Raw genomic sequence first — 24,837 nt, forward strand, 5'->3', positions numbered from 1 at the left:
ACCTTTACACCTTCATTTATACACACACACACACACACACCTTTACACCTTCATTTATACACACACACCTTTACACCTTCATTTATACACACACCTTTACACCTTCATTTATACACACACACCTTTACACCTTCATTTATACACACACACACACACCTTTACACCTTCATTTATACACACACACCTTTACACCTTCATTTATACACACACACACACCTTTACACCTTCATTTATACACACACACACACCTTTACACCTTCATTTATACACACACACCTTTACACCTTCATTTATACACACACACACACACCTTTACACCTTCATTTATACACACACACACACACCTTTACACCTTCATTTATACACACACACCTTTACACCTTCATTTATACACACACACACCTTTACACCTTCATTTATACACACACACACACCTTTACACCTTCATTTATACACACACACACACCTTTACACCTTCATTTATACACACACACACCTTTACACCTTCATTTATACACACACACACACCTTTACACCTTCATTTATACACACACACACACCTTTACACCTTCATTTATACACACACACACACCTTTACACCTTCATTTATACACACACACACACCTTTACACCTTCATTTATACACACACACACACCTTTACACCTTCATTTATACACACACACACACCTTTACACCTTCATTTATACACACACACCTTTACACCTTCATTTATACACACACACACCTTTACACCTTCATTTATACACACACACACACACCTTTACACCTTCATTTATACACACACACACACACCTTTACACCTTCATTTATACACACACACACACACACCTTTACACCTTCATTTATACACACACACACACACCTTTACACCTTCATTTATACACACACACACACCTTTACACCTTCATTTATACACACACACACCTTTACACCTTCATTTATACACACACACACCTTTACACCTTCATTTATACACACACACACCTTTACACCTTCATTTATACACACACACACACCTTTACACCTTCATTTATACACACACACACACCTTTACACCTTCATTTATACACACACACACACCTTTACACCTTCATTTATACACACACACACCTTTACACCTTCATTTATACACACACACACACCTTTACACCTTCATTTATACACACACACACACACCTTTACACCTTCATTTATACACACACACACCTTTACACCTTCATTTATACACACACACACCTTTACACCTTCATTTATACACACACACACCTTTACACCTTCATTTATACACACACACACACACCTTTACACCTTCATTTATATTCTAATATTATTATTAAAGTGAAAATGAAGTAAATGAATAAAGTGCAGATGGTGATGGATAATGAACTGTTTCTTCTTTTTTTTACAGAATGGACCAGGTCGAAGCTCTCCAGCGGTCAGTGAGGAACAAGAAATCTGCACAGGTAAAGAAGAGAATCTAATCTGATTTTAATGGAATTTTCATGAAGGTCAAAAAAGGCTTAAAATGATAATAATGAAGTCTACAACATCAATAGAATTTAAAGAATGAATTTTACTGAAAAATGAACGTGTGTGTGTGTAGGTTGTGGGGTTGTCCTAATCCCTGAGGACACGCCGTATTTAGAGATCCTTGGGGTTGGAGAGAAGAGAGAGGAGGAGAGGAGAGAAGGAAGAGAGGGAGAGAAGGAGGAAAGGAGAAATAGAAGAGAACAAGAAGAGGAGAGAGAAAGAAGAGAGGAAGAAGAGGAGGAGAGGACAGAAGGAAGAGAGGGAGAGGTGGAGAGAGAAAGAAGAGAGGAAGAAGAGGAGGAGATGCGAGAAGAGAGAGAAAGAAAAGTGGGAGAGAAAGAAAAGAGGAGAGAACAAAGAGAGATTGAAGAGGAGGAAAGGAGAGAAGGAAGAGAGGGAGAAGAGGAGTGGAAAGTGGATGCTGTAGAAAAACAGGCGTCGCTCATCACACTGGCCTGGAGCAAACCAGCGAATAACAATACACAGGTGCACACGCACGCACACACGCGCACACACACACACGCACACACACACACACGCACGCACGCACACGCACGCGCACACGCACACACACGCGCACACGCACACACGCGCACACACACACGCACGCACACACACACACGCGCACGCACGCGCACACACGCGCACGCACACACACGCACAATAAGCGAGCACTTTGGGAACATGTTAAGATATTTACTGTGTCGTTTCGTTATAGGAAGTGACCTCAGCTCTACCTGAAGCACCGACGACAGACGTGACGTCTACAGAATCACACACTCCGGATCATACACACTCCGCGTCATCCCTGTGTGAACACACAGCGACTGCACACACACACACACTCGTGGAGCCGATACAGGAGCCGAACTCGTCCAGCACGGTGCTGCGTTCGCTCCTGCGCTTACACTCGTCTTTCTCCTTTCCTTCACACTGTCTCATAAACACGAAGCCTGCAGAGGTGGGCGGAGCTTCTCGGGGGGCTCCGACGAAATTAGACGATGTCTGGAGCTGACCTGTGATTGGATAGTCACAAGCATCTGCTGACCTGTGATTGGACAAATGATTAATATTGTTAAATAAAGTCATGCTCACTTCTTAATTACCCAAATCAGCCCATCGAAAAAAACAAAACAGTTAGACTAAATCAATGGTCTTGACTATTTTAGCTCCGCCCACATGTCCACTTCACTCCTCACAGTCAGCCTGCCTTCAGCACTATTCTTCCCTTCTTTATTTTCCCTTTTTATTAAACTGTAAATAAAAATGTACAGGAAATGAATCATTTTTGACTTTTTTCCAGGACGTTCAGAATGACATCAGCAGTGATGAACACAGAACATCATCAGCAGCAGCAGCAGCAGTTGTGCAGGTCGACTCAGAGAGCACACCGGCCTCGGGCGAGACACACACACAGGACGCAGTGTGTGACGCAGTGTGTGAGGAACAGCAGCTCCAGCGAGAAGCCACCATGCGCAGCCTCGTCCACATCCAGAGAAGAGCAGAGCAACGCTGGCAACGAGACCGAGACCGACAAATCCTTAGAGTAAACACACACACACACACACACAATGGGTGAATATTTGTACAACCTCAGCCTTTACACGGTGTTAAAGATGGTGAAGATTTGTGCACTTCTGTGAGTGTCTTTAACTCCACACCTTCATCTCTCTGCAGGTTCAGGAGCGACTGTCAATCATTCAGAACAGGAAGTCAGACGAGGACCTGCTGGGGCTGAGGCGCGAGGAAACGTTCAGACACCTGACCAACACACTTCAGCAGGTATAACACACACACACACTTGACATGATAAGGGACAACTAATGAGAGTGTGTGTTGTAGGAAGATGAGCAGCAGCAGAAGATGATGGTCAGAGTGAAACTGCAGCAGATGTGGAGAGAACGTTCTTATGTCCTACAGTCGAGAAGAGAGAGGTAGTGGAACGTACACACACACACACACACACACACACACACACACACACACACACACACTGAAACTATTTTTGTTTCCACAGGAACACGACCGAATTTAAGGAACTTCTCACACCTACAGCTCAGTGTGTGTCTAACGCAGAAGATGTGCTCGACTCACACACATGCGGAACATTCCCTGAGAGTCTGTGATGTTTATGGACAGGTTTAAAAGTTTTTAATCAATAGATTTTAAAAATACAGAAAAAGAACTGAAATTCACAACACACACACACACACTTTAGCCTTATGTTTATTGGCCCTACTGTAAATGCAGTTCGACATACAGACACCAGAGGGCACTAAACATTACACACTGCAGATTTAAATTTAAAGGAGCGATCAGTGATTTTTTTCAGTGTCATTTTTCCATTTGGTTTCTGTTGCAAATCAGATTATAAATCAAAGAAAGATGAGGAGATCATCAACATCCAGCCAATCAGAACAAAGGGGCATGTCTACATACTTGTCAGTAATATTGTGTAAAGGTGTTCAAGCCTTGACTCTGTGTGTGTGTTGTGGCTGAATTTCATGATCTATGTTAGTAAAATTGCTGATTTTGCTCCTTTTGCTGATTGTCCTTTTAATGCTAAAGCTGTTAATGTTGGTGTAGTTTCAAACATTTAAAAAAAAAAATCCCTTTAAACAGTAAACGACAGACAAGTGTGTATTAGACACGTAAATGTTTTATTGAACCTTTTGACAACGTCCTTGTCTTCATTTTGACACTGTTTCAGAAGTGTGTGTATGTGTGTTTAACTTAAATCCTATACCCAATTGCTTTTCAAGTTTAAATATTCAGTGATGTATACAGTATATAAAAGTTTACAATGTGGGTAATGTTGGTGGTAATGAATTAAAAACAACCCATTCTGTATATATTTCTTCTTTCTTTTTCAGTTCTTCCTTTCTTTTTATTCATTTAAAACATAGGAACATTTGTTTTTCGGATGCGAGATGGAGGCTCTAGTTTAGTATTCCAGTTTTAGTCGAGGGATGAGATGAGACGGGACGAGAGCTAGAAGATTACAGACCTGTCATCCCTGTGGAGACGAACAACATTCTTCACACATCACTTGTAGATCTATTTTTTTACGTCACTGACTTCATTTTTCACGTTAATGAACTCGAAACATTCTCCAAACCGTGACAGAAACCAAGAACGCCGCATCAGCGCATCTTACCAGTGGGAAAACGTTCCACGGTGAGATGAGAGATTACTAATGTGGGACATATGGAAGGGGGCAGAGCTTCAAGTGGGTCAGATACGCTGCATTCGACTTAAGATCATAACTCATGACTTGTAATCTCCGGCTAGGTAAAAGGTCCCCTCAAATCCAGAGGAATTCCTAAATCAGGAGCGAGTGACCAGTGACGTCAAAACAAAGTGGCCTCTTAAACATCAACAAAAAAGAAAAAAGACTTTACATACAGACGCATTCACTCGTTAAATCTATAACACAGACTCTACAATTTGTTCTGAGATATTAAAAAATATATATAAATCCCTCATCACAGTTAGCTGACTAGCTTGTTGTTAAAATACAAACGCCGAATCATCCATGGGAATCTTCCCACATTTAGCAGCTCAAATGTGCAGAGATCAAAAATTCTGAATTTTGAGGCAAGTCAAATGCAGCGTTAATATCGGAGTCAGAAGCGTCGATCATGCCAGATTGACATATTGAAGAATTTTTAAGTGATATCTCGTAGCTGCAGCAAAGTCCGCCATTAAACACAGAGCTCTGACACTAAAGGCATGAAGGATGGCAGGTCTGGGTCAGAGGAAAGGAATTGAAGTTTTTGTTCCAGGTGTGATGCACTGTGACTGAAGTGTGTGTGTGTGTGTAAGAGACACGTTACTGGTGGGCGCACTGCACCCCCGGCCCGTGTGGACCGCCCTCCTCATCTGAGCTGTCATTATAAGCTTCACGCCGTTGACCTCCAGATGACCCCTGACTCATGTCGAACTCCTGCAGGTCGACCTCCTCAGAGTCAGCCGTGATGGCGATGTCCTCATCACGTGACGGTAACAGATACTCCAGTTCCTACACACACACCATGCATGTAACCGCTACACACCAGCCTTCATATAAACGTCGCATGGTTAACTGCACGTGTGTGACCTACCGTTAGCTTCTCGGTACTGAGCCAGCCGTTATCCGGGAACCTAACGTCAAACTTGATGTAGAGATCTCCTTTCTCAAATGGGTTCCTATACTGCGGCATTCCCTCTCCACGCACCACCCTCACAGCACCTATACCACCAACACACCATCACTTCACAACACGTTACACTGCCATCAACCTAGTTAGTGTCACGGGACTGCAGTCGCTTGTGGGCATGGCCTATTTTTCTTTTTTAGTTCTCATGAGAAACAGTAGTAGTTCTAACTGTATAGCTAACTAATTAAACTCAAATTAACACAAGTGAAAATCAGTCTCAGTCTCACTCACACGCACACCAGGAAGTCATTCATGGCTTAATTCTTTTCATATACAAGACATGCCCAACTACACCCCTATCTCCATTCATGTCACATACAGGAAGGACACGCCCACCCAGATCCCTGGCCTGATCATCTCAAATATAGGACACACACCTGGCTCAATGACTTTTCCAGCAGGGTATTTGATGAGGAGGTGTCGCCCGTCAAGGTGTGTCAGAGTGAGCTGGAATCCGCACAGCGCCTCCACCAGGCCGATAGTCCGACACATGTGCAGGTCATTAAAGTCCCTGCGGAACTCCTACACACACACACACACACTTCACTCTAGCAGTAGTACAGCTAGTTTCAATTTTTAAAAAAAGCTGCACGCATAAGTACGTGTGCGCGCGTGCGTGTAGGTGATACCTCATGTTCCTTCTCCTGCAGCACCAGTATAATATCTCCAGGCTCGGTGTTTGGAGCCTGATCCGCTTCTCCACTGAACGTGATCTTCTGCCCGTGTCTCATTCCCTTATCCACGTGCACCTCCAACGTCTTCACCTCCTTACACACCTTACGGCCCTCACACTGTTTGCACCTGTCTCTCTCGCTGATCACCTCACCTGTTCACAACATCATTAAACACAGTGTTGTGGAGGAGTGATGACAGGATGCTCGAGTGAGGGGTGACGGCAGGATGCACGAGTGACGACAGGATGCACGAGTGACGGGTGACGGCAGATGGCACGAGTGACGACAGGATGCACGAGTGACGACAGGATGCACGAGTGACGGGTGACGACAGATGGCATGAGTGAGTGTCAGTGCACGAGTGACGGCAGATGGCACGGGTGACGGCAGGATGCACGGGTGACGGGTGACGGCAGGATGCACGGGTGACGGGTGACGGCAGGATGCACGGGTGACGGGTGACGGCAGGATGCACGGGTGACGGCAGGATGCACGGGTGACGGCAGGATGCACGGGTGACGGCAGATGGCACGGGTGACGGCAGATGGCACGGGTGACGGCAGATGGCACGGGTGACGGCAGGATGCACGGGTGACGGCAGATGGCACGGGTGACGGCAGATGGCACGGGTGACGGCAGATGGCACGGGTGACGGCAGATGGCACGGGTGACGGGTGACGGCAGGATGCACGGGTGACGGCAGGATGCACGGGTGACGGCAGGATGCACGGGTGACGGGTGACGGCAGGATGCACGGGTGACGGGTGACGGCAGGATGCACGGGTGACGGCAGGATGCACGGGTGACGGGTGACGGCAGGATGCACGGGTGACGGCAGATGGCACGGGTGACGGCAGGATGCACGGGTGACGGCAGATGGCACGGGTGACGGCAGATGGCACGGGTGACGGCAGATGGCACGGGTGACGAGTGAGTGTCAGTGCACGAGTGACGGCAGGATGCACGGGTGACGGGTGACGGCAGGATGCACGGGTGACGGGTGACGGCAGGATGCACGGGTGACGGGTGACGGCAGGATGCACGGGTGACGGGTGACGGCAGGATGCACGGGTGGCGGCAGGATGCACGGCTGGCGGCAGGATGCACGGCTGGCGGCAGGATGCACGGCTGGCGGCTGACGGCAGGATGCACGGCTGACGGCAGGATGCACGGCTGACGGCAGGATGCACGGCTGACGGCAGGATGCACGGCTGACCGCAGGATGCACGAGTGACGGCTGACCGCAGGATGCACGAGTGACGGCTGACCGCAGGATGCACGAGTGACGGCTGACCGCAGGATGCACGAGTGACGGCAGGATGCACGAGTGACGGCAGGATGCACGAGTGAGGGGTGACGGGAGGATGCACGAGTGACGGCAGGATGCATGGGTGAGGGGTGACAGCAGGATGCACGAGTGACGGCTGACCGCAGGATGCACGAGTGACGGCAGGATGCACGAGTGACGGCAGGATGCACGAGTGAGGGGTGACGGCAGGATGCACGGGTGAGGGCAGGATGCACGAGTGAGGGGTGACGGCAGGATGCACGGGTGACGGCAGGATGCACGGGTGAGGGGTGACGGCAGGATGCACGAGTGAGGGGTGACGGCAGGATGCACGAGTGACGGCAGGATGCACGAGTGACGGCAGGATGCACGAGTGACGGCAGGATGCACGAGTGAGGGGTGACGGCAGGATGCACGGGTGACGGCAGGATGCACGAGTGAGGGGTGACGGCAGGATGCACGGGTGACGGCAGGATGCACGGGTGAGGGGTGACGGCAGGATGCACGAGTGAGGGGTGACGGCAGGATGCACGAGTGACGGCAGGATGCACGGGTGAGGGGTGACAGCAGGATGCACGAGTGAGGGGTGACGGCAGGATGCACGAGTGAGGGGTGACGGCAGGATGCACGATGATCTTCCTCACCTTCTCCGTTGCAGTCATTACACACCGTCTGCATTTGTTGGACCATACCAGGAGCCAGCTGTCTGATCATGATCCTCATCCCTCTGCCTCTGCACGCAGTACACTTCTGCACCGCGCCCGTCTTTCCCCCCTGACTGAAAACACACACTGTTTATTCCCTCGTTCTGACGGAGAAACACAAACTGCTGATGTTATTACGCTCAGTTTTTATTTCTCTCCCTCACCCATTGCAGGCACTACACAGGATGTTCTTGCTCAGCTGGAGTTTGGTGGTTTTGCCGTTGTAAAGATCTTCTAACGACACCCTGGTTCAGAGAAATAAACAGATTACTGGTCACTGTTTAGTCTTTAAAGGTAAACTTCCATCCCACGTGTGTGTGTGTGTGTGTGTGCGTGTGTGTGCGCGCCACTGGTGAGTGCGCACAGCTGGTACAGTTAGCTTACATAACACTGATTTCACTGATCAGTGTGTTATTTAATTTTTGTGTTTAACTAGCTAGCTTCTGTAGGATTGCTATACACTGATCATCCATAACATTATGACCACCTCCCTAATATTGTGTTGGTCCCCCTTTTGATGACAAAACAGCCCTGACTCGTCGAGGCATGGACTCCACTAGATCTCTGAAGGTGTGCTGTGGGATCTGGCATCAAGATGTTAGCAGCAGATCCTTTACGTCCTGTAAGTTGTGAGGTGGGGCCTCCATGGATGGGACTTGTTTGTCCAGAACATCCCACAGATGCTAGATTGGATTAAGATCTGGGGAATTTGGAGGCGGAGTCAACACCTCAAACTGGTTGTTGTGGTCATCAAACCATTCCTGAACCATTTCTGCTTTGTGGCACGGAGCATTCTCCTGCTGAAAGAGACCACAGCCATCAGGGAATACCGTTTCCATGAAAGGGAGTAGATGGTCTAACAATGCTTAGGTAGGTGGTACGTGTCAAAGCACATGGATGCAGGACCCAAGGTTTCCCAGCAAAACACTGACCAAAGCAGGACACTGCCTCCGCCGGCTCGCCTTCTTCCCATAGTGCATCCTGGTGCCATGTGTTCCCCAGGTAAGAGACGCACACGCCCCCGGCCATCCACGTGATGTAAAAGAAAACGTGATTCATCAGACCAGGACACCTTCTTCCATTGCTCCGTGGTCCAGTTCTGATGATCATGTGCCCATTGTTGGTGCTTTCGGTGGTGCACAGGGGTCAGCATGAGCACTCTGACCGGTCTGCATCTATTCAGCCCCATACACAACAAACTGTCCTGCACTGTGTATTCTGACCCCTTTCTATCAGAACCAGCATTAACTTCTTCAGCAGTTTGAGCAACAGTAGCTCGTCTGTTGGATCGGATCACACGGGCCAGCCTTCTCTCCCCACGTGCATCAATGAGCCTTGACCGTCCATGACCCTGTCTCCGGTTCTCCACTGTTCCTTTCTTGGACCACTTTTGATAGATACTGACCACTGCAGACCGGGAACACCCCACAAGAGCTGCAGTTTTGGAGATGCTCTGATCCAGTGGTCTAGCCATCACAATTTGGCCCTTTTGGTCAAATTCGCTCAAATCCAAATCCTACGCTTGTCCATTTTTCCTGCTTCTAACATCAACTTTGAGAACAAAATGTTCACTTGCTGCCTAATATATCCCACCCACTAACAGGTGCCATGATGAGGAGATCAGTCTTATTCACTTCATCTCGCATTGCTCATGTTATGCACATAGACATTCGTACACATTCATCATGCTGGACTCACTTGAGTGGATGCACCATGTCCTCTCCCCTCTGTCGTCCCCCATTTCGGTTCCTGCTGCTCTGACCGCCCATGAACCCAAACAGACCTCCGCCAAAGATGTGTGAGAAAATGTCCTCCATCCCAGCTCCACCTCCACCTCCCTCACGCAGACCCTGCTCTCCATACCGGTCATACAGCTCCTTCTTCTCAGGGTTAGTCAACACCTCGTACGCAAAGCTGATCTCCTTAAACTGACACACACACACACACACACACACACACACACACACATCATCTCCTGACTTCTTCTTCACCTCTGATGCTTGATGACATGACATCTCTTACCTTGTCTCCTGCATTGGGATTCTTATCAGGGTGATACTCTTTTGCCAGTTTGCGATACGCCTGTAATAAACACACACAATTAATAATTCTAACGTTGAAGTCAGAGTTAAACCTCATTCCATGTGGTTTTCTTTTTAGAGTCAGAACTGAGACTTTATCAGCACTGCTGTATTACTCCGTCCGTGGAGCTCAGAAAAACCCGACTTCAGACAAGGAAAAGTTCTTTAAGTCAGAATTCCAAGTTGGAAATTAGTTTCATGGTTTAAGAGCTTTGTAAAATTTGATTTTCATCCAAATGTTTCTGACTCAGAAACATTTATAAAACAGAATAAATAATAAAACAGAAAGTTCATTTTTCATGCGTATAAAAACTGCTTTAGAGGTGGAGCTCAGGCTGTGACGTCACTAAACACCCACCACTGTTTTGGACCAATCATATCTGATATGCAAATGATGAGGCTTGTTTACTAGCAGCTAGCTACAGTAGCTACTGTTGGTGTTATAAGCAGGTGAGGGACAGCAGGAAGAAATTGGGGGCGTTTCCATCATTAGCATAATCATGTAGTCATATATAAATATGCATGAAAGGTGTTCCACTGTCTTTTTTTTAATTAATTTATTTTATTTATTGTTCCATACAAATTATCTTAATGCTTAGGACAGAAACAACAATTTATACATCTATCTAGATATATTTTTAATTATTATTTTAATTCCGCTTCCATTAAATCACTGGTAAAGATAAACAGCATATAATAAACAAAACCGTCAAATCAATTTCACCCCTCATCGGGATTAATAATAATAATAATAATAATAATAATAATAATAATAATAATACACAATTCAGTACATAAACCACGTTTCGTTGTAAGATTCGAAAAATAAATAATAAAGAGTTCTTCTTTCAGGTGAAGGCTAGTCAGAGATGCTAGCGCTGCGTCCAGCATCTTTTGTCAGAATTTACAGCCACAACATTCTCCTTTTTTTCTCTCACAGAAGGTGAAAAATGAGAGGATTATAACCATAAGGTTATTATCTTTGTGTTATTAAAATCGTGAAGGTCTGGGTCGGATATAAAGGCAACAAGGAGAATAACACAAACATAGGTTTTATGCTAACGCTACCGCAGAGAGCTAGCCGAGCTCCCCGGCACAGACCCCCCTCACACACGGACCGGGATCCGGGAGAAAGCTCCAGAAACACACGCTACCTTTTTCAGCTCGTTCTCGGTAGCCGAAGGAGAAACTCCGAGGATGTCATAGAGTTTGGTGTCCGCTACGTTCGCCATGTCTCCGAACCGCACCGAGAAACGACCACCGAACCGAACCTAGCCGAACCGGACCGGACCGGGGGAGTATAACAAGCCGAGGAAAAGAAAAGCCGGCTGCGCTGTTTTTATTTTTATCCCATCCACATTCCGACAAACCCCGCCCCCTGCGATATGATTGGCTAGTTGTTCCGCTTCACAAGCCTGGTTGTTGATTGGAGAGTTGAGAAGATGGTTATGTAACCATAGCAACCAGAGAAAATAGCGGAAGTTGAGGGCTCTCATTAATAATAATAATAATAATAATAATAATGATAATAATAATGATAATAATGTTTTAAAGTAAAATAGATGTTAAACTATACAGTGTTCTGATTGGTCAGGTGTTGATTAATTCTCTAGAACAGCACTTCTGACACAGCAGAGTTATTACATATATTAATGCATTCGAAGACCAGCTCATTATTGTCATTTAATTATAAAAGTTGATTCTTTTCCTACAGCCGCATCCCCTGGAGTGTCTTACTTAGCAATGAATAAGACATGCACAATTCCCTGTAATTATTCTGGTTTTATTTTGTATTAACTTGTTTAACTTTGTCTTAACTTCAGTTGCATCTTACCTGTAACTCTTCCATGTAAAACGGAAGGGCATTTATACAGTCATTTTATCACTCTGGTTAAAGATTTATTTAGACCAGTTTTCTCCTCTAGATGTCCTACTCTGACCTATTTATCGCTTCCCTAAAACAACAGACCTGGCAACCCAGATCACCTCCGCTTTTAGACTGAAACTCTTCCAATTCAGCATCGATTTAATTCACAGAGTGGACACAAGCCTGATCTTAAGAAATGATACATATACATTAATCTGAGCCACATGCTGTTGCCTTGTGCAGTGGTGTAGCTGGGTGGAGGTTGTGACATGCGCAGTGCGTCGGGGCGGATAGATGGATGGATGGGTGGATGGACGGAGGCGCGGCGCAGAGTTAAAGGAGTGTCCTTAAATAATCCTGCTCACATGGCCTGCAATGGAGTTCTTGTTTTTTCCACAGTTCTTACATTGTTTTCGTTAATGTCGTAATTTTCAGTGGTCCTCTCATTATGGTGTGATTTGAAATCTATGTGTGTAAAACGAGATTAATTCCAGCACCATGATGCATTTCCAATAAACCGTCTGTTAAAGTAAAAGTGCTTATTAACCCGACTCCATGTAACGCACCACATTCAGTCAGATTTCCGCCAACACTTGCACTTAATTTTCAGAGAGATCACAAACATCACCGCGATGAAACGTGGGTGCGTTTAAAACCCGAGCGCGCCGCTGCTCTCCCTGCGCGCTCCCGTTACCGCGTCCGCCATTTTAACTCAAATAAACATGTCAAAAGAGCGTATTTTGCTCTCCTAACTCAGGACTCCAGACCTGGAATTAACTGTGTGGTGGTGGTGTGTGTGTGTGTGTGTAGGACAGGTGAGGAGACTGGGTGGGGAATTTCATTTCATTGTGTTGCGCAGGACGGAAACAGCGCGCGCCGCCGATAATAGTGTTATTTATTATTCCTGTAGGTTTGAGTATTAAACGTGAAACCATCCGAGCTGCTGAATCGGACAGCTTTACACGGACTGCTGGGGCATTAAAGGTGAGTGCTCTGGACATGAATGTCAAGTCAAACTAATCCAGATTTAATCAGGACTCCGGTGTTTACCATCTGAGGAAACACAAGCTACCAGTTTGGTCTTAATTGGAAACAACCGAAATGACGCACTCCATCCTAACGCGTTTATAAAGATCTCACACACACACACACACACACACACACAAAACGTGGGTCAAATATTACAACTCGTAATATGATTGCGGTGTGATTGTTCTGTTCAGACTGAACAAATACTCCGAATTTAAATATGAAATTTAAATATGAAAAGATTTATTTGATGAAGACTAAAATGCTTCTATCTGATGTATAATAATCTGTAGATGCTCTGATAATATCTTTCTATCGCTCTCTCTCTCTCTCTCTCTCTGTGTGTGTGTGTGTGTGTGTGTGTGAGAGAGAGATAGGAGACACATTATCTGTATAGTGTTTTTGATATTGTCACAAAGCAGCTTTTTATACATATCTGTAGATCAAAATCCAAAGTAAACCATGAGAAGGAGACTGTGGCAAGGAAAAGCTCCCTGAGAGGACATGAGTAAGAACCTTTGGGAGGAATCAGAAGGGAACCGGTGTTCTTGTGGGTGACGGCTAGTCACATCAGGATAAATCGCTGTAGAGGTGTAAAATGAAACGTCAGAAAGTCGGCTCTTATTTTTAAGCATCACGCTGTTTCTGATCATTTCTGTGTCTTTGTCATTGTAGTGACGACTTCAAGAAATGACGATAAATACGTATCTGTCAAAATTTTATATCAATATATAAGGAGAAATCCTGGAACTGGTTTATCCAGGTGAGATCTACCATATCATGTACAACACTGAGTCCTGATGTTCTTAAGTTAAGTCAAGCTCAGTGGAGAAAAATTAAACTTTACTTAAGTTCACTGTGATGTCTATAATGAGACAAATTGTGTGTGTATTTATGTCAAGCGTTTTGTGTGTGAGCAACATAAATAAGAGCCAGAGGATGAGCACAGGACAGTTTTTATAATTATATCAGATCATGTAGGCTAAGATGCGCTTCCTCGTAAAGATACGCTTCCTCTGAGACCAGTGTAGCTGCACCACAGGACAGTAACGCGCTCGGAGGGAATCGCTGCCTGTCTTCTTCCGTATACATGAGCTCAAAGATGCCCATGTTTGGCTAGAGTTGCTGTGATTGACCATGGAGAGAGAGTATGCCCCGCCCACTCTGAGGGCTCAGGTACAAATCCTCAGGTGAGGTTTTCTGCTCAGGTCAGGCTGAGATTTGGGCATGAAGAGTTTTCTGGGAAGTGCAGATCTTCAGGGTGTCTGGGTTCCATCCAGAACCTCTGAAAGTCTGCTTGTTCATTAGGAAGCTGAATCTGCATCCAGGTTTCTGTAAAGCTGCTTTGTGGAAATCTTTCTGATTTTAGGCTTCAGGTCAGGTTTAGGTCATGGACATGTTTACATGGTATATGTTAACATCTATCCTCTGGCTGTGTGGACGTTTTTACAGCAGGATATTTAGTGAGATGCAGAACTAGACGAGGAAACGTTTAGAAAACACTTGAATTAATAATTACAGCTGAGGAGGTGGGAAACAATCTGAGGAGCAAGTGAATGCAGCATTATTCACCAACACCATCTTAACACACTCTCTCTCTCTCTCTCTCTCTCTCTCTCATTCTCTCTCTCTCTCTCTCTTTAAATTAAAGTCATGTTCAGACCTGCCCTTGACCTGCATCGTGTTTTTATGTGAGCTTGTAAGCTGATTTTTTTCACCCAGTTCCTGCCTCTGCTCCTCGTCCTGATCCTTCTGCTTCTCATTTCCTGATTTGATAATCAAATCTACTTTTTCTCTCTGTTTTTTTCTCCACTGCCCTTCTGCTCTTGTTTCTCTCATTTAATCCTGATGAACAGATCTGAAAGCCTGTGTTGTTCTTCAGGTCTTTTGTGTATCGAGTGACTCGTGCCATCAGACATGCTTTTAGTTGAGGTGTTTTTGCAACATGATTCAACATGAATCAATAAATGAGTCAAATCAGAGGAAGGTTTTTTCCCTCCTGAAGAATCAGAAGTTTTTTTTTCATTGTTCTGGGAGATAAGAGTGTGTGTTTAAGTCAGAGAGGAAAGTGAGATGTAAGTAATGGTCTGAAAACATCAGCGTGATGATGATGATGACGATGACCCTGAGCTCCTGCCTGCACTGTAGTTTTCTGTCAGATCAATAAATCTGTATACAGGACACATGTAATGTATATGTAAAGTTATAAATGTTAATAACTCGCTGGTGTATACGCTCACTACTCAGGATGATGTACATACTCTATACTGCACACAGGAAACAGATCCTGTAATACGATCCGCTTAGCCCATGGAGCATTCGACATAATTTCCTTCACAAACGCTGATTTAATCCATTCAGAGCCTGAAATAGCGCAGCAGCCGAGTCAGCACTTTTTTATTCCGTCTGCGAGTGTTTAAAGCAGCAGTGTGTGACTTTTTTTTTTTTTTTTTTTTTTACCTCTTGTGGTTTTGAATTTCTTTTTTTCCCTCCACAACTGACCATTTTGTTAAAACTTGTTTAAAAAAGAGGCGGGGCTGTGTTTCAGGCAGGGGGAGGGGCTACATTTTTCAGCACCATAAAAATTCAAACAGTCTTGAGGCCCATTTTCATACATTTTCAATGGATTTTATTAAATCTATTTATTTTTATTACTATTCATTTTTTAATAAAGCAACTTACATTTATAGTATGAAGAGTGAAGTACCTAAAAAGGCTTAAATTGATTAATTGAGCAATTTTTCTATTTAATTTTTAGCCTTTTTAGTTGCTTCACTCTGCATACTATAAATGTAAGTTGCTTTATTAAAAAATGAATAATAAAAGTAATAAAATCCATTGAACTCATGTATGTAAAATGGGCCCCAAGGCTCTATTTAAATTTTTCTGGCCCTGAAAAGATTAGCCCCTCCCCCTGTCAGAAACTGTAAATATTTTAGTGAAATATTGTCATTACTTCATTTTAAATTAGTTTTCTCTCTCTCTCTCTGCAGGTGTGTGTGTGTGTGTGTGTGTGTGGTGATGTAATGTGATAAACCTTGAGCCGGTCAGTGTGTCTGACTCCACGGTGTTGGACTCTGATGAGTGTGTGTTGGACTCTGGTGCTTTATCTAAACAAACACACACACACTGTGACTGAAGGTAACTGTTTCTTTACCTTAGTGTGTGAGATGGGGTGAGATATGGTGTGTGTGATGATGGTGTGTGTGAGATGGTGTGTATGGTGGTGTATGATGGGGTGTGAGATGGTGTGTGTGTGTGAGATGGTATGTATGATGGTGTGAGATGGGGTTTGAGATGGTGTGTGTGAGATGGGGTGTGATGGTGTGTGTGAGATGGGGTGTGATTTGGGGTGTGATGGTGTGTGTGTAATGGTGTGTGTGATGGTGTATGATGGGGTGTGATGGTGTGTGTAATGGTGGTGTGTGTGATGGTGTGTAATGGTGTATGATGGTGTGTGATGATGATGGTGTGTGATGATGATGGTGTGAGATGGTGTGTGTGAGATGGTGTGTGTAATTGTGTATGATGGTGTGTGAGATGGTATGTGTGATGATGGTGTGTGTGATGGTGTGAGATGGTGTGTGTGTGATGGTGTATGATGGTATGAGATGGGGTGTGTGTGAGATGGTGTGTGAGATGGTGTGTGAGATGGTGTGTGTGATGGTGTGAGATGGTGTATGATGGTGTATGATGGTGTGTGTAATGGTGTATGATGGGGTGTGTGTGATGGGGTGTGATGGTGTATGATGGTGTGTGTAATGGTGTATGATGGGGTGTGTGTGATGGGGTGTGATGGGGTGTGTGTGATGGTGTATGGTGGTGTGTGTGATGGTGTTTGTGATGGTGTATGGTGGTGGGTGTGATGGTGTATGATGGGGTGTGATGGTGTGTGTAATGGTGTGTATGGTGGTGTGTGAGATGGTGTGTGTGATGGTGTATGATGAGGTGTGTGTGATGGTGTGTATGTGATGGTGTGTGTGATGGTGTGTATGTAATGGTGTGTGTGATGGGGTGTGTGATGGTGTGTATGATGGTGTATGAGATGGTGTGTGTGATGGTGTATGGTGGTGTGTGTGATGGTGTATGGTGGTGTGTGAGATGGTGTGTGAGATGGTGTGTGAGATGGTGTGTGTGGTGGTGTGTGTGGTGGTGTGTGAGATGGTGTGTATGATGGGGTGTGATGGTGTGTGTATGATGGTGTGTGTGAGATGGTGTGTGTGATAGTGTATGATGGTGTGTGTGTGATGGTGTGTGTGTGTGATGGTGTGTGTGTGATGGTGTGTGTGTGATGGTGTGTGTGTGATGGTGTGTGTGTGATGGTGTGTGTGTGATGGTGTGTGTGTGATGCTGGTGTGTGTGATGCTGGTGTGTGTGATGCTGGTGTGTGTGATGCTGGTGTGTGATGCTGGTGTGTGATGCTGGTGTGTATGATGGTGTGTGTGATGGTGTGTATGATGGTGTGTGTGTGATGGTGTGTATGATGGGGTATGATGGTGTGTGTGATGGTGTGTGATGGTGTATGATGGTGTGAATGTGATGGTGTATGATGGTGTGATGGTGTGTGTGTGATGGTGTGTGTATGATGGGGTGTATGTGATGGTGTGTATGATGGTGTATGATGGTGTGTGTGATGGTGTGTATGTGATGGTGTGTATGTGATGGTGTGTATGATGGGGTGTGTGTGATGGTGTATATGATGGTGTGTGTGATGGTGTATGATGGTGTGTGTGTGATGGTGTGTGTGTGTGATGGTGTGTGTGTGTGATGGTGTGTGTGATGGGGTATGGTGGTGTGTGAGATGGTGTGTGTGATGGGGTGTGATGGTGTGTGTGAGTTGGTGTGTGTGATGGTGTATGATGGGGTGTGATGGTGTGTGTGAGATGGTGTGTGTGAGATGGTGTGTGTGAGATGGTGTGTGTGAGATGGTGTGTGTGAGATGGTGTGTATGGTGGGATGTGAGATGGTGGGTGTGAGATGGTGTGTATGGTGGGATGTGAGATGGTGGGTGTGAGATGGTGTGTATGGTGGTGTGTGTGATGGTGTGAGATGGTGTGTGTGTGATGGTGTGTGAGATGGTGTGTATGGTGGTGTGTGTGATGGTGTATGATGGTGTGTGTGATGGTGTGAGATGGTGTATGATGGTGTGTGTGATGGTGTGAGATGGTGTGTGAGATGGTGTGTGTGGTGATGGTGTGTGTGAGATGGTGTGTGTAATTGTGTATGATGGTATGAGATGGTGTGTGTGAGATGGTGTGTGTGTGATTGTGTATGATGGTGTGTGAGATGATGGTGTATGATGATGGTATGAGATGGTGTGTGTGATGGTGTGTGTGGTGATGGTGTGTGTGAGATGGTGTGTGTAATTGTGTATGATGGTATGAGATGGTGTGTGTGTGTGTGAGATGGTGTGTGAGATGATGGTGTATGATGATGGTATGAGATGGTGTGTGTGATGGTGTGTGTGGTGGTGTGTGAGATGGTGTGTGTGATTGTGTATGATGCTGTGTGAGATGGTGTGTGTGATTGTGTATGATGGTGTGTGTGATGGTGTATGGTGGTGTTTGAGATGGTGTGTGTGTGTATGTGATGGTGTATATGATGGTGTGTGTGTATGATGGTGTGTGTGATGGTGTATGATGGTGTGTGTGATGGTGTGTGTGATGGGGTATGATGGTGTGTGATGGTGTGTGTGATGGGGTATGATGGTGTGGGTATGATGGTGTGTGTATGATGGTGTGTGTGATGGGGTATGATGGTGTGTGTGATGGGGTATGATGGTGTGTATGATGGTGTGTGTGATGGGGTGTGTGTGATGGTGTGTGTATGATGGTGTGTGTGATGGGGTATGATGGTGTGTGTATGATGGTGTGTGTGATGGGGTATGATGGTGTGTGTATGATGGTGTGTGTGTGATGGGGTATGATGGTGTGTGTGTGATGGTGTGTGTGATGGGGTATGATGGTGTGTGTGATGGGGTATGATGGTGTGTGTATGATGGTGTGTGTGATGGGGTATGATGGTGTGTGTATGATGGTGTGTGTGATGGGGTATGATGGTGTGTGATGGTGTGTGTGTGATGGTGTGTGTGATGGGGTATGATGGGGTATGATGGTGTGTGTGTGATGGGGTATGATGGTGTGTGTATGATGGTGTGTGTGATGGGGTATGATGGTGTGTGTGATGGGGTATGATGGTGTGTGTGATGGGGTATGATGGTGTGTATGATGGTGTGTATGATGGTGTGTGTGATGGGGTATGATGGGGTGTGTGTGATGGTGTGTGTGATGGTGTGTGTATGATGGTGTGTGTGATGGGGTATGATGGTGTGTGTATGATGGTGTGTGTGATGGGGTATGATGGTGTGTGTATGATGGTGTGTGTGATGGGGTATGATGGTGTGTGTGTGATGGGGTATGATGGTGTGTGTATGATGGTGTGTGTGATGGGGTATGATGGTGTGTGTGATGGGGTATGATGGTGTGTGTATGATGGTGTGTGTGATGGGGTATGATGGTGTGTGTGATGGGGTATGATGGTGTGTGTATGATGGTGTGTGTGATGGGGTATGATGGTGTGTGATGGTGTGTGTGATGGGGTATGATGGTGTGTGTGTGATGGTGTGTGTGATGGGGTATGATGGTGTGTGTGATGGGGTATGATGGTGTGTGTGTGATGGGGTATGATGGTGTGTGTATGATGGTGTGTGTGATGGGGTGTATGATGGTGTGTGTGATGGGGTGTGATGGTGTGTGTGATGGGGTATGATGGTGTGTGTATGATGGTGTGTGTGATGGGGTATGATGGTGTGTGTGATGGGGTATGATGGTGTGTGTATGATGGTGTGTGTGATGGGGTATGATGGTATGTGTATGATGGTGTGTATGATGGTGTGTGTGTGATGGTGTGTATGATGGTGTGTGTGATGTATGATGGTGTGTGTGATGGGGTATGATGGTGTGTGTGTGTGTGTGATGGGGTATGATGGTGTGTGTATGATGGTGTGTGTGATGGGGTATGATGGTGCGTGTGATGGTGTGTGTGATGGGGTATGATGGTGTGTGTGATGGGGTATGATGGTGTGTGTGATGGTGTATGATGGTGTGTGTGATGGGGTATGATGGTGTGTGTATGATGGTGTGTGTGATGATGGTGTGTGTGATGGTGTGTGATGGTGTGTGTGATGGGGTATGATGGTGTGTGTGTGATGGTGTGTGTGATGGGGTATGATGGGGTATGATGGGGTATGATGGTGTGTGTGTGATGGGGTATGATGGTGTGTGTATGATGGTGTGTGTGATGGGGTGTGATGGTGTGTGTGATGGGGTATGATGGGGTGTGTGTGATGGGGTATGATGGTGTGTGTGATGGTGTATGATGGTGTGTGTGATGGGGTATGATGGTGTGTGTATGATGGTGTGTGTGATGGTGTATGATGGTGTGTGTGATGGGGTATGATGGTGTGTGTATGATGGTGTGTGTGATGGGGTATGATGGTGTGTGATGGTGTGTGTGATGGGGTATGATGGTGTGTGTGTGATGGTGTGTGTGATGGGGTATGATGGGGTATGATGGGGTATGATGGTGTGTGTGATGGGGTATGATGGTGTGGGTATGATGGTGTGTGTATGATGGTGTGTGTGATGGGGTATGATGGTGTGTGTGATGGGGTATGATGGTGTGTATGATGGTGTGTGTGATGGTGTGTATGATGGGGTGTGTGTGATGGTGTGTGTATGATGGTGTGTGTGATGGGGTATGATGGTGTGTGTATGATGGTGTGTGTGATGGGGTATGATGGTGTGTGTATGATGGTGTGTGTGATGGGGTATGATGGTGTGTGTGTGATGGGGTATGATGGTGTGTGTATGATGGTGTGTGTGATGGGGTATGATGGTGTGTGTGTGATGGTGTGTGTGATGGGGTATGATGGTGTGTGTGATGGGGTATGATGGTGTGTGTATGATGGTGTGTGTGATGGGGTATGATGGTGTGTGATGGTGTGTGTGATGGGGTATGATGGTGTGTGTGTGATGGTGTGTGTGATGGGGTATGATGGTGTGTGATGGGGTATGATGGTGTGTGTGATGGGGTATGATGGTGTGTGTATGATGGTGTGTGTGATGGGGTATGATGGTGTGTGTGATGGGGTATGATGGTGTGTGTGATGGGGTATGATGGTGTGTGTATGATGGTGTGTGTGATGGGGTATGATGGTGTGTGTGATGGGGTATGATGGTGTGTGTATGATGGTGTGTGTGATGGGGTATGATGGTATGTGTATGATGGTGTGTATGATGGTGTGTGTGATGGGGTATGATGGTGTGTGTATGATGGTGTGTGTGATGGGGTATGATGGTGTGTGTATGATGGTGTGTGTGATGGGGTATGATGGTGTGTGTGATGGGGTATGATGGTGTGTGTGATGGGGTATGATGGGGTGCGTGTGATGGTGTGTGTGATGGGGTATGATGGGGTGTGTGTGATGGGGTATGATGGTGTGTGTGATGGTGTATGATGGTGTGTGTGATGGGGTATGATGGTGTGTGTATGATGGTGTGTGTGATGGTGTATGATGGTGTGTGTGATGGGGTATGATGGTGTGTGTATGATGGTGTGTGTGATGGTGTATGATGGTGTGTGTGTGATGGTGTGTGTGATGGTGTGTGTGATGGGGTATGATGGTGTGTGTATGATGGTGTGTGTGATGGGGTATGATGGTGTGTGATGGTGTGTGTGATGGGGTATGATGGTGTGTGTATGATGGTGTGTGTGATGGTGTGTGTGATGGGGTATGATGGTGTGTGTATGATGGTGTGTATGATGGTGTGTGTGATGGGGTGTGATGGTGTGTGTGATGGTGTGTGTGATGGGGTATGATGGTGTGTATGATGGTGTGTGTGATGGTGTATGATGGTGTGTGTGATGGTGTGTGTGATGGGGTATGATGGTATGTGTATGATGGTGTGTGTGATGGGGTGTGATGGTGTGTGTGATGGGGTATGATGGTGTGTGTATGATGGTGTGTGTGATGGGGTGTGATGGTGTATGATGGTGTGTGTATGATGGTGTGTGTGTGATGGTGTGTGTGATGGTGTGTGTGATGGTGTGTGTGATGGTGTGTGTGATGGTGTGTGTGATGGTGTGTGAGATGATGGTGTGTGTGGTGGTGTATGATGGTGTGTGTGATGGTGTGTGAGATGGTGTGTGTGATGATGGTGTGTGTGAGATGGTGTGTGTAATTGTGTATGATGGTATGAGATGGTGTGTGTGTGTGAGATGGTGTGTGTGTGATTGTGTATGATGGTGTGTGAGATGATGGTGTATGATGATGGTATGAGATGGTGTGTGTGATGGTGTGTGTGGTGATGGTGTGTGTGAGATGGTGTGTGTAATTGTGTATGATGGTATGTGATGGTGTGTGTGTGTGTGTGTGTTGGAGTGTGAGATGATGGTGTATGATGATGGTATGAGATGGTGTGTGTGATGGTGTGTGTGGTGGTGTGTATGATGGTATGAGATGGTGTGTGTGATGGTGTGTGTGGTGGTGTGTGAGATGGTGTGTATGATGGGGTGTGATGGTGTGTGTATGATGGTGTGTGTGTGAGATGGTGTGTGTGATTGTGTATGATGCTGTGTGAGATGGTGTGTGTGATTGTGTGTGATGGTGAGTGTGTGATGGTGAGTGTGTGATGGTGAGTGTGTGATGGTGAGTGTGTGATGGTGTGTGTGATGGTGTGTGTGATGGGGTATGATGGGGTGTGTGTGATGGTGTGTGTGATGGGGTATGATGGGGTGTGTGTGATGGTGTGTGTGATGGGGTATGATGGGGTGTGTGTGATGGTGTGTGTGATGGGGTATGATGGGGTGTGTGTGATGGTGTGTGTGATGGGGTATGATGGTGTGTGTATGATGGTGTGTGTGATGGTGTATGATGGTGTGTGTGATGGGGTATGATGGTGTGTGTATGATGGTGTGTGTGATGGTGTATGATGGTGTGTGTGTGATGGTGTGTGTGATGGTGTGTGTGATGGGGTATGATGGTGTGTGTATGATGGTGTGTGTGATGGGGTATGATGGTGTGTGATGGTGTGTGTGATGGGGTATGATGGTGTGTGTATGATGGTGTGTGATGGTGTGTGTGATGGGGTATGATGGTGTGTGTATGATGGTGTGTGTGATGGGGTATGATGGTGTGTATGATGGTGTGTGTGATGGGGTATGATGGTGTGTGTATGATGGTGTGTGTGATGGTGTATGATGGTGTGTGTGATGGGGTATGATGGTGTGTGTATGATGGTGTGTGTGATGGTGTATGATGGTGTGTGTGATGGGGTATGATGGTGTGTGTGATGGGGTATGATGGTGTGTGTATGATGGTGTGTGTGATGGTGTATGATGGTGTGTGTGATGGGGTATGATGGTGTGTGTATGATGGTGTGTGTGATGGTGTATGATGGTGTGTGTGTGATGGTGTGTGTGATGGTGTGTGTGATGGTGTGTGTGATGGTGTGTGTGATGGGGTATGATGGTGTGTGTATGATGGTGTGTGTGATGGGGTATGATGGTGTATGATGGTGTGTATGATGGTGTGTGTGATGGGGTGTGATGGTGTGTGTGATGGGGTATGATGGTGTGTGTATGATGGTGTGTGTGATGGTGTGTGTGATGGGGTATGATGGTGTGTATGATGGTGTGTGTGATGGTGTGTGTGATGGGGTATGATGGTGTGTGTGATGGGGTATGATGGTGAGTGTGTGATGGTGAGTGTGTGATGGTGTGTGTGATGGTGTGTGTGATGGTGTGTGTGATGGGGTATGATGGTGTGTGTATGATGGTGTGTGTATGATGGTGTGTGTGATGGTGTGTGTATGATGGTGTGTGTATGATGGTGTGTGTGATGGTGTGTGTGATGGGGTATGATGGTGTGTGATGGTGTGTGTGATGGGGTATGATGGTGTGTGTATGATGGTGTGTGTGATGGTGTATGATGGTGTGTGTGTGATGGTGTGTGTGATGGTGTATGATGGTGTGTGTGATGGGGTATGATGGTGTATGATGGTGTGTGTGATGGGGTATGATGGTGTGTGATGGTGTGTGTGATGGGGTATGATGGTGTGTGTGTGATGGTGTGTGTGATGGGGTATGATGGTGTGTGTGTGATGGGGTATGATGGGGTGTGATGGTGTGTGTGATGGGGTATGATGGTGTGTGTGTGATGGTGTGTGTGATGGGGTATGATGGTGTGTGTATGATGGTGTGTGTGATGGGGTATGATGGTGTGTGTATGATGGTGTGTGATGGTGTGTGTTTGAGATGGGGTATGATGGTGTGTGTATGTGATGGTGTGTATGATGGTGTGTGTGATGGGGTATGATGGTGTGTGTATGATGGTGTGTGTGATGGGGTATGATGGTGTGTGTATGATGGTGTGTGTGATGGG

General features: G+C 46.1%; 3 protein-coding genes across 3 annotated transcripts in view; 2 read left to right on the top strand and 1 right to left on the bottom strand.

Annotated features, from left to right (window-relative positions):
- Nucleotides 1-4,404, top strand: part of LOC131352148 (uncharacterized) — an 18,280-nt gene extending 13,876 nt beyond the window's left edge. Inside the window, exons 9-15 of the mRNA XM_058388073.1 lie at nt 1,431-1,485; nt 1,626-2,038; nt 2,271-2,435; nt 2,856-3,098; nt 3,230-3,334; nt 3,395-3,486; nt 3,570-4,404. Coding sequence (XP_058244056.1) covers nt 1,431-1,485; nt 1,626-2,038; nt 2,271-2,435; nt 2,856-3,098; nt 3,230-3,334; nt 3,395-3,486; nt 3,570-3,678 — 1,182 coding nt within the window. The 3' untranslated portion in view covers nt 3,679-4,404. The remainder of the gene's footprint in view (nt 1-1,430; nt 1,486-1,625; nt 2,039-2,270; nt 2,436-2,855; nt 3,099-3,229; nt 3,335-3,394; nt 3,487-3,569) is intronic.
- dnaja2b (DnaJ heat shock protein family (Hsp40) member A2b) lies at nt 4,194-11,864 on the bottom strand. The gene is made up of 9 exons (XM_058388074.1): nt 11,653-11,864; nt 10,440-10,499; nt 10,116-10,345; nt 8,582-8,662; nt 8,358-8,491; nt 6,381-6,577; nt 6,129-6,273; nt 5,656-5,783; nt 4,194-5,573 (listed from the first exon to the last, which is right to left on the bottom strand). The coding sequence occupies exons 1-9, from the start codon at nt 11,728-11,730 to the stop codon at nt 5,385-5,387; spliced, it is 1,242 nt and encodes a 413-aa protein (XP_058244057.1). The 5' UTR covers nt 11,731-11,864; the 3' UTR covers nt 4,194-5,384.
- A 1,164-nt stretch (nt 11,865-13,028) lies between these two features.
- The window catches only part of ppp6r2b (protein phosphatase 6, regulatory subunit 2b), a 32,055-nt gene continuing 20,246 nt past the window's right edge, over nt 13,029-24,837 (top strand). The window contains exons 1-3 of the mRNA XM_058387290.1: nt 13,029-13,180; nt 13,276-13,349; nt 16,388-16,535. The gene's annotated coding sequence lies outside the window, so the exon portion shown is untranslated. The remainder of the gene's footprint in view (nt 13,181-13,275; nt 13,350-16,387; nt 16,536-24,837) is intronic.

Source organism: Hemibagrus wyckioides, linkage group LG04 (genome assembly GCF_019097595.1).
Source record: "Hemibagrus wyckioides isolate EC202008001 linkage group LG04, SWU_Hwy_1.0, whole genome shotgun sequence".
Taxonomy (NCBI): Eukaryota; Metazoa; Chordata; class Actinopteri; order Siluriformes; family Bagridae; genus Hemibagrus; species Hemibagrus wyckioides.